Source organism: Tympanuchus pallidicinctus, unplaced genomic scaffold (assembly GCF_026119805.1).
Source record: "Tympanuchus pallidicinctus isolate F22 unplaced genomic scaffold, pur_lepc_1.0 scaffold3, whole genome shotgun sequence".
Lineage (NCBI taxonomy): Eukaryota > Metazoa > Chordata > Aves > Galliformes > Phasianidae > Tympanuchus > Tympanuchus pallidicinctus.
The window spans coordinates 23,246,989-23,255,726 of NW_026294747.1; the positions used below are offsets into that span (position 1 = coordinate 23,246,989).

Genomic DNA, 8,738 nt, shown 5'->3' on the forward strand with positions numbered 1-8,738 from the left:
GGGGCGGTCCCGGGGCGGGGAGGGCGAGGAGGCAGCGGCCCAGTGTTACGGCGCCCCCTTACGGCCGCGCCGGGTGAAAGCCGCCCCCTCGCCCGCCCCTCCCACACGCCAAAACGAACGGACGCAGAGAGCGACCCGGATTTTATTGGGCTGGATTTAGGGATTACAAAACGCGACATTCCAAAGTTATTTTTAGCGAAGGGTTCGCCGGAGGGAATAAGGGGATAACCGAAACGCTAACACCAAAGATGGCGCGGTGCACATCCTTTTCAAGGAAGCACAGTGGACAGCTCTCCATCTCATCACTGAGAAAGGCAGATGCCACCCTTGCTCCTCTACAAGAGTAGCAAAGATAACTCACCGTGCTATCATTCTGTCTCAGAGGACTGATATAAGGCCGGTCACTTCAGAGAACAACGCTTTCCCTCTCAGGAAAAGACATGGAGGGAATAAGAAGTTTCATCCCTGCTTCTGAACATAATTCCCCAAGTAAGAAACCATTTATGAGAAACAGGCAGGATAGACCTCTGCGGGATGAGATACTGACTTTGGGAAAGGGGATTGAGAGGCACTGCTGTGTCCTTCAGCTTGTAGAGAACCAGAAGGGAGGGAATTTCCAGTCCTTGGCATTGAACTAGGCAACAAGAACTGCTACTGCCATTTGCTTTGTGTGTGTGTGTTTGTGCGCACACGCAGCAGAACAGTTCACAGGAGACTATCTCCAAAGCTTGGCTACCCGGTCCTCCTACACATGGAGCTTCAGGATTTTGTAACTTCAGTCCCTTAATTCATTCTAGACTCCTAGCTACACAAAGCTCCCTCCCCATTCTTTGTCCACTATATGCCCATGCCCCCAAATCCCCCCAGAGACAAAAATTACTCAGACTAGGTCAACAGCAATATCCATTTTACAAAATGACCACAAAAATGCCCAACCTGATAATTCTCAAGAACACATGCTCTCACCCTGCCTCTGAGATGGGGAAATCCTGTGGATAAAACATAATTCAGTTAGGTCTTTGGCTCTCATTCCTGACACAGCTCCCCATTCACTGCAGGTGAATTTTCTTCCTGTTCCTTGCTCTTCTCCCCAGGAAGGAGTACTGAAAGTTAACTCCCTAGGTGCAGAAACAGAGGTGCAGGCTGGACCTTCCTACACACCAGTCTCATTTTTTTCACTGCTTTTGAGATTAGGATCCTCTTGTGCTTTTCTCATCTCCAGCCCTTTCACCCACGTGTAGGCAAAGGAACCCCCCAGAACCATCAAGTTACTGGTCCACCACAATAAACTCTTGGTCTCTTCAAAGTAGACAACGGCCAGAACTGTTTGGGCGCAGGCCTTGGCTGTCCCAGAGACGTTGTGGGTGAGTGGGCTGGTAAACTTGATCTGCAGTCCAGTCACATACCCAATGGCAAAGCCAAACACTCCCCCCAGGGTCATCATACCCCAAAAGCTGAGGCTCCCCAGCTTGTCGAAGTGGTAGAGGGTGTGGAACTCGCCTGTGATCATCAAGAGTGGGAGGAACAGGACACAAGCATTCATGTTGTTGTAGAAGGTCAGGTGCCAGATGCTACCATCCACTACAGGCAGCACTTTCTTGGTGTAGATGGCATTGAGCGAGACACACAGGCTTGCTAAGATCCCAAAGATTATACCTGTCCATGATAGAGTGCCCTCTGCTCCTTCCTGGTCAACACCCAGCCAGAAGCCACCTGCAATCAAAGAAATCAGGTATCATCTGAACTGCCAGAGGACTCAAAACATACAGTCAGCAATTCATCATCTACCTTATACTTGAAAACCACAGCCACAAGCAGAGACAGGCTTGAAGGCTTCCCCTTTCTATTATGTTAACCCACAAAGCGTCGTGATTACTGTCCTGGGAAGATTTATTTTAGGAGTGCAGGTAATTAATTGTGCTATCCGTTGGTCTCAGAGGACTGATTCCACACTGAGAAGGCAGCAAAAGCTCAGAAACTATTGCTCCAAAAAGCTGAGAACAAAAGCTAAAGCTATTCTTTGTATATAGGTCACTTTCAGAAGGAGACTAAAAGATCTTAATTAAAAAGACAGCAATCTGGACACGTAGTGACACATTCCTCTTATCCTAAAAGTTTAAAAAAATTAGAAAAAAAGCCTCACAGCCCACCTAGGATTTGCTGCACTGTTAGCAATAACAGAAAGATAGGTTATGGAAAGATGGAAAGAATTACATATGGGTGTAACACTAAAGAACTTGATCAAAAAGAGATTGTAAGGCAGAAGGAGGTCTTCACTGCATTAAACTTTGATGCTCACTCTTTAGCCATCTCTGAAATAGGAGATACAGGCTCCAGGGCAAAAAGAGACTTCTCCCTATCCTTCTTATCAACAGAATATAAACACGGAGATCACCTATTGACAAAGTACTGCAGTGCCTTTGCATTAGCTGCTTCATACTGTGAGCCATGTGGGAAGCTCCCTGCAAAGCTAGACATGCTTTAAACTAAGCCCAAGTTCAATGCATAGGAAGAAGACAGGAAGAACTCTGTGTCAGGGCACAGAGGATGCCTGGCTATGCTGGCAGGCATACAGGCAATGCACCTACTGCAGAAGGAGGAGCTGGGAGATTGAGCCTTAAAGTAACCTGGAAGGGCTGGCAAGCACCACAGATGTGGAGAACATCTGAATGTTGGACCAGGTGGAGCCAAGTGCTTGCATTCACTTGGGGGGAAAAGCCAACAGCTGTTCAGCCACAGTGTTCCCCTGTTCACCTCTTCTGGAGAGCTTATTTTGTCTTGTTGAAATCCATCTGCTTGCCTAAGCATCAGCATGAACACATGGTCATCAGGAACTGGATGGAAGTCAATATCTCACCATCCCTGATGTTGAATGGCCCCAAGTGGAAGGCAGCTTTTGTCTTTGCTGAACTTTGGAACAGTAGACTTGCAAGCAATTCCTCAATGCCCTGCCCTACGTTCTTACCACACAACCAGATTTTCTGGTGGTGCTTTATGCTTGATTTTACTAACTAATCCTATCTGAATTGGCATTCTGTATTGTATGGTCTCAACAGTGCTGGCAGTTTAAATAAATACTGACATTGTTTTCAAAGTCAATAACTAACATTCACTTGAAAATAGGGAGAAAACAAGTAGTTTTTCCTGTGGCCTTTGCAGAAAAGAAATGGTACTAAGCGAAGGCAATGAAGCTTCATTAAAAAATAGATAGTCATTAGGGCTTAAAGTGACAGCAAGTCAAGGAAAAGAGTAATTTCCTAACAAGTTACCTAGTGCTACAGACACGTGAGGCAGACTGCCTAGGGCAGGGCAAGGAAAGAGCCCTATAGTTACCCCATCTCATCCAGAAGCAGATGCATATGTGGGGATGACTTCCCAAGAGGCAGCCTGCTTCTGTTTGGTTCAGAGTTTGGGTTCAGCTTCTAGCTCTAAGCCTTCAGCCAGAAAAGCACTACCAAACCTAACCATCCCACAGGATCACCACCCACCTTGAGGAAGCTGCCAATGCAGTTTACTTAGCAGTGCTCTGCCTACCAAGAGCTAAGCAACGCTTGTAAAAAGCAGGTAGGAAGCCCTCGGCAGGGAAGTGGGAACTTACCGTTCTGCTGTCTGCAGATACAAGGCCTGAAGCATCAAGAGAACAACTAAGGACCTTTCAGTAGGTGTTAACTCCACTGGGTACAGTGGCACATTGACGTGCTGCAGCCCAGAAGGAGACACCACAGTCCCATTAACCGGGTCCCCCTCTGACCACCTGCCTGGCCTCAGGAGCATCTCCTTGGGCTCTCTGAGGTTTTGGGGCAGATGCGGGCCCGTTCCCACTCACCGATGATGATGCCACAGGCCAGGAGGGCATAGAGGGAGGTGGTCTGCTTGAGGAGCAGATAGGAGAGCAGCACGTTGAAGACGGTGGTGAGCGAGCGCCCCACGTTGTAGAAGGCCACGCCGACGTGCTTGAGGCAGAGGTTGTTGGAGGTGACCATGCCGATGAAGACGACGGAGAGGGGCAGGACGCTGCGGGACACCTTGGGGTCGAGGCGCAGGGCGGGCAGCGCGGCGCAGGGCCCGCAGGCGGCCCCCAGGCTGAGGCCGAGGCACAGGGCGGCCGTCACGGCGCACTGGAAGAAGGTGACGAAGAGCGGGGCGTCGAGGCGCAGCGAGGGGCTGTCCAGCAGGTACTTGTTGAGGAACACCATGGTGATGGAGACGAACCAGTAGAGGCTGACCACCAAGGCGATGCGCAGAGCTCGCAGCACGAAAGGCGCCCGCCGGCCCCCGCCGTCCTCCGCCGGCAGCAGCGGGTCGGCAGCACCGCCCAGCGCCATCCGCAAGATCCCGGTCCGCGTCAGCTGCGATCTGCTCATGGCGGCCGCAGGCCGTCAGCCCGGCCCGCCCGGCCCCGCGCCGCCTCCCGCCTCCTCCCGCCGCCGGCCCCGCTCACCCGCCGCTCCGACCGCCGCCTCCGCCGCCGCCGGCCCCGCGCTTCCCGGAGCGCCGCGGCCCCGCCCGCCGCGCTTTATTCACGCCCCGCGGGCGCCGCTCACCGCCTCCCCGGCCTGTAGGCCGTGCCGCCATGGCGGGAGCGCCCGGCGGGGGAGTGGCGGCGGTCTGGCAGCGAGCCGCGAGTCCGTCCGTCCAACCCCCTCCGGCCGGACGGAGCGGGACGGCCGGCGCCGGGCATCTCCGCGGGGTGGAGCCGCGGCCTCCCTGGGCAGCCTGTGCCGGTGCTCAGCCGGATTGTGCTTTTTTTAAGTCCGCAGCACGGCAGTTTCTGTGCTCCGCTCGCTTTTTGTAGACTTCCCGGTGCTTTGTTGGGGGTAGTTTCCTCCCGCCTGCCTTTCCTGCCCCGGTTCTGCTCAAGGGGTGCCACATCACACGAGGGCAGCTCTTCTCCTTTATTGGGGGATTATTCAGGCACAGATTACTTATTTCATGGCTCGTAACATCTGTAGGCTTCTTGGCCTACATGTTCTACTGTGGGAAATAAAGGCCTTATGTACCCATTCCCCTCCCCGCCTCTTAGGCAACTCCTCTCCCTAGTGTGGTCTGTTCAGGCTCCCAGGGCTGGCAGCCAGCTGGGACGCAGGCCTCCAGGCACTAAGGAGCTGCAGATAGCAGTGCCAGGAATAACACCGGCCATGCTGTCTCCTGTCAGCATCCCTCCCGTGCCAGTCTTACTTGCAGACATAAAGTTCTCATTGTGTGGAGGTAAATAAAACCTCCCCGGTACGACCTGAGTGAAATAAGCACAGTGACATCCACATGCAGCTCATAAAGGCAGCACAGGGAAGTGCTGACGGCTTTATTGCTCTTCCTGCCTTGCCAACGTGTACATCTAAGTATAAAAAAGTCACTGCTGGTGCTGTTCAGTGCTGCGTGACTGGCTTGTGGGTGGCGCTGAACTCTGCACCCACTGCTGCAATGCAAGCATGCAGGAACGCACTGCTTCCGAGGGGTGGGTGTAGGCTGAAGGGACTGTCCCACAGCTCCGGGTCACTGCACCAGGCATAAAGCTCCCGTTTGCCTGTGCCCCCCTGCCAACATGTCCCATATTCTCTAAACAGTGCTTTGTAACAAAGGAGCCAGTTCAATACCAAACCGTCCATCATGTTGCCAATTCATATTGCTGAGCAATCAAGCTGCTGAATGTAATGGCGGAATGCATGCAGCAATGGGAGGCAGCCTGAGCTCAGTGTCAAACACTGCTCTGTACTGACCTCTCAGTTCAGCAGGCACTGCTAGAGGACCTTGTGTTGGATGACCTGGGGCTGCTACCCACAGAAAGCACAATTCCTAGTGATTTCCAAGGCAAGGTCTGTGGTGTTAACTGCCCTCCCAGCAGCTCTGCTCTCTTACACATGCACGTAGTTTCAGTACTGCACATATCTTGAATTTAAAAGATACCTTTCCTACCAATGATGAAGCAAGTTTGACAGTGCTAGGGCCAGATAGAGATCTTTTTTCCTTTGCATTTTGCTCAAGCTGTCTTCTCCAAACTAAGCACAGAAATTAGAAATGGAAAAAAGAAGCCCCAGCCCTCAGTCACATGCTGTCTGTTTTTTCAGCATGGGGAAGATTGCTTTGTCCCACACGAGTTTGAAATATCCCAATCAATAAAGTGTTCATTGCTTCTCTCAGGAGATGATTCTCCAGACTTATAGTGCATGTATGGCACGTCCGCATGGGAAAATTGACCAGAACAGCTATCTCAGCTCTGACAGTATAACTCCCCAGTGCTGACAGTGTTTTCCAAAATAAAAGTGATTTATTGTCCAATAATCACGCTGTTCTGTGATAGCTGAGCTGGTCAATCTCCGCAGGCAGAGCTCATCTGCAGCATGGCAATGCTTTTGACAAGTGCTTTGAATAGAGGCTTGCCTGGGTGGAAAGCTGTCTGGCAGCGTTGCTGTGCCAGAGATCTGCCTGCCTGCCCATGCTTCAGGGCAGAGGTGCTTCTAAGATGGCAGAGGAAGGTGCTAATAAATTGGTTACAAGAGCTGGGGCCACAGTGGCGGCTGTGTGGGCCAGGCTCCCAAACATAAGACATCCACCATACTTAAAACTGTGCCCAGGGGTGCGGAATTCAGTGGGACTCTAAAGGCTGGGTATCTCCCTCTGAATAAGGCACGTTTTCCATGCCTACAGCTGCCTGCCTACTTCAAGATTTCACCCTGTGGTTCCTGTTACCTGTTGTTTACTGAGGATTCCACAAGCTGGCGCTCACGGGAGGCCGCAGTTATACTTCAACTTAGGTTTTCAGAAGTTAAGTGTATTTAACTTCCTTAGAGAGTAAATTTATTATGCTATAGCAGCAGTGATTGACTTCCCTGTGCGCACAAGACAATCTTCACACTCTGCTGTACACTACGTTACAACAAGACAGGTGTTACTGCCCCCGAAAACTCTCCTCTTCCCGCTTCAGTTACGTGACCTACTTATAAGGAAGCATTCCAGCTGATAACATACAGCCCAGCCGATAAGGTAGCAACGACCGCTGGGACGAGGCACCAGGAGCTGCGTTTTGGGGCTCTGCCGGAGCCAAGCGGTACGAGTGACACTAGAGGGCAGTGCTGGCACACGGTTGGAGCCTTCACTAGCTAGAGCTTAAGTGCTTCTGAATGGCAGCGTTAATTGCTATTAGAAACACACATTGATAACTCTCTCACCTGCTTTAAATCCTGGAAAATGAGATTCCTCACCCTTCCCTTCCAGCCCTCGTGGCAGCTGGAGGTGTTTTATAGCCTTATAAAGGCTGGCGGTACCTGCTGTCTTCATGGGATTTTATTTATGGGAACCTCTAACAGTCTTCTTGGGGTTTTATTTATGGGAACCTCTACCAGTCTTCTTGGTGGCATCCCCTAAACCCCATTGTTTTGGTGTTGTTCCTCTTCTGGAAGCTCTCCCCATACAATCTTACCAATTATCACCAAAAGTCACTGGGGCAGGGAGATGAGCAGCCCTAAAACCCCAAATCACAGAGGCAGCAGTTTGTATGCATCTTTGGTTATGTCTGTGTAGGTCTTACAGATGTTATTTCTACGGTTTAACCTCTATTTTCAGAAGGTGGAGGCGAGCTGTATAGATGTAGATCTTAAAATAGCCAGCTTCTCCCTGATGGGCCACTGCAGTTTTGCAACTCATCGTATACTGAATGCTTTGATGGAGCATTTAAAAATATCTTATGTCTTGGGATTGAGAAGCAACCCTGCTCTGCTGGGGGCCTCTTACCACTGTGTCACAGTGGAGTGCAGAAGAGCAGAGGGCCAGGAGCAGTGCCTGTATGCAGGGCTCTTCTCTGTCATCTCCCTGTCACTGGTGCTGCCCTCGGAGTACTTCTGGGTCCTCAGACCTGCTGGAGACCAGTGCTGCTGTGGGAGTTGACCAAATCTGTGTGCCTGTGTCCACCTGCCAGGGAGAATTGATAGATATCTCTGCCTCCTGACTCCCAGCTGGGCATGCTAATTTATAGATTGGATCTGTCGCTCCTGATAAACGATATCTTACTTCCCTAATGCCGCCTTCAAATTGAGTTTTTATGGCTAGGTCAGATAGGGAAACTGAAGGGTGACTCTGCTTTCTCTTTGCTTTGCCTTCATTGTCTGCATTTGGGATGAGGTCAGCTTTTCAGACCGGAGCCATGTGATGCCAGCCCAGGAGGCTGCCAGAGCACCCAGCTTGCCCAGAGCATAGGGCCACGCCAGTAGCTCTCAGCTTTCCTCCTGCCACACCTAAAGCCAGCAGCCCCCCTGGCTCTCTCCATGGAAGAGCAGCAATTCCCTTTCCTTTCCTGTGCCAGGTCAGCTCTGCTGAGCATTAATCCCTCCTGGGGACATGACTGAATCAGCACAAGCACAGCCTCACAGAGCATCCTTCTTCAGCAGCAGAGAGGAGTGTTTTCTGGAGCACCGCCAGCGGCTCAGACCTGTGCATATGTGAGCAGCTTTGTTCTCCCTCCAGGGAGCTGCCTAACAAAGTTAAGAGCTGGCCAAACACCCAGGATTAAGCATATCATTGCTGAGTCCTCTGGAGGTTAGGGTAGTTAAAGGCGCAAAACATGCAGACCTGTTTAGCTTGTTGTCATTGAGCCATGGCTCTTTTCTTGTTCCCCAAGACAGGAACTTGCTGAAGCCACTTTTTTTGTGTACCGAGTTGCACTGCAATAGCCCAAATCATACCAGTGAATACCTTCTGAAGATGATGAGCTTTAACTGTGAAACCTAACAAAATATTGTCCAGTC

The 8,738-nt window shown here is 51.2% G+C and overlaps 1 protein-coding gene across 2 annotated transcripts; it reads right to left on the reverse strand.

Annotated features, from left to right (window-relative positions):
- Nucleotides 1–126: 126 nt before the first annotated feature.
- SLC35C1 (solute carrier family 35 member C1) lies at nucleotides 127–4,563 on the reverse strand. 2 transcript variants are annotated; one of them, XM_052694019.1, is made up of 3 exons: nucleotides 4,442–4,563; nucleotides 3,827–4,356; nucleotides 127–1,713 (listed from the first exon to the last, which is right to left on the reverse strand). In XM_052694019.1, exons 2-3 carry the CDS (start codon nucleotides 4,323–4,325, stop codon nucleotides 1,154–1,156), a joined length of 1,059 nt encoding a protein of 352 aa, XP_052549979.1. In that variant the 5' UTR covers nucleotides 4,326–4,356; nucleotides 4,442–4,563; the 3' UTR covers nucleotides 127–1,153. The 2 variants fall into 2 exon arrangements, with proteins under 2 accessions (XP_052549979.1, XP_052549980.1); XM_052694020.1 differs by lacking the exon at nucleotides 4,442–4,563 and having other exon boundaries at nucleotides 3,827–4,400.
- Nucleotides 4,564–8,738: the final 4,175 nt, after the last annotated feature.

Excerpts from the sequence above, each read along its gene's own strand:
- SLC35C1 (XM_052694020.1), bottom strand. The coding sequence starts at position 4,364 with ATGAGCAGATCGCAGCTGACGCGGACCGGGATCTTGCGGATGGCGCTG. Across the intron at positions 1,714-3,826 it reads GGCCTGTGGCATCATCATCG|GTGGCTTCTGGCTGGGTGTT; the intron begins GTGAGTGGGAAC and ends CTTTGATTGCAG.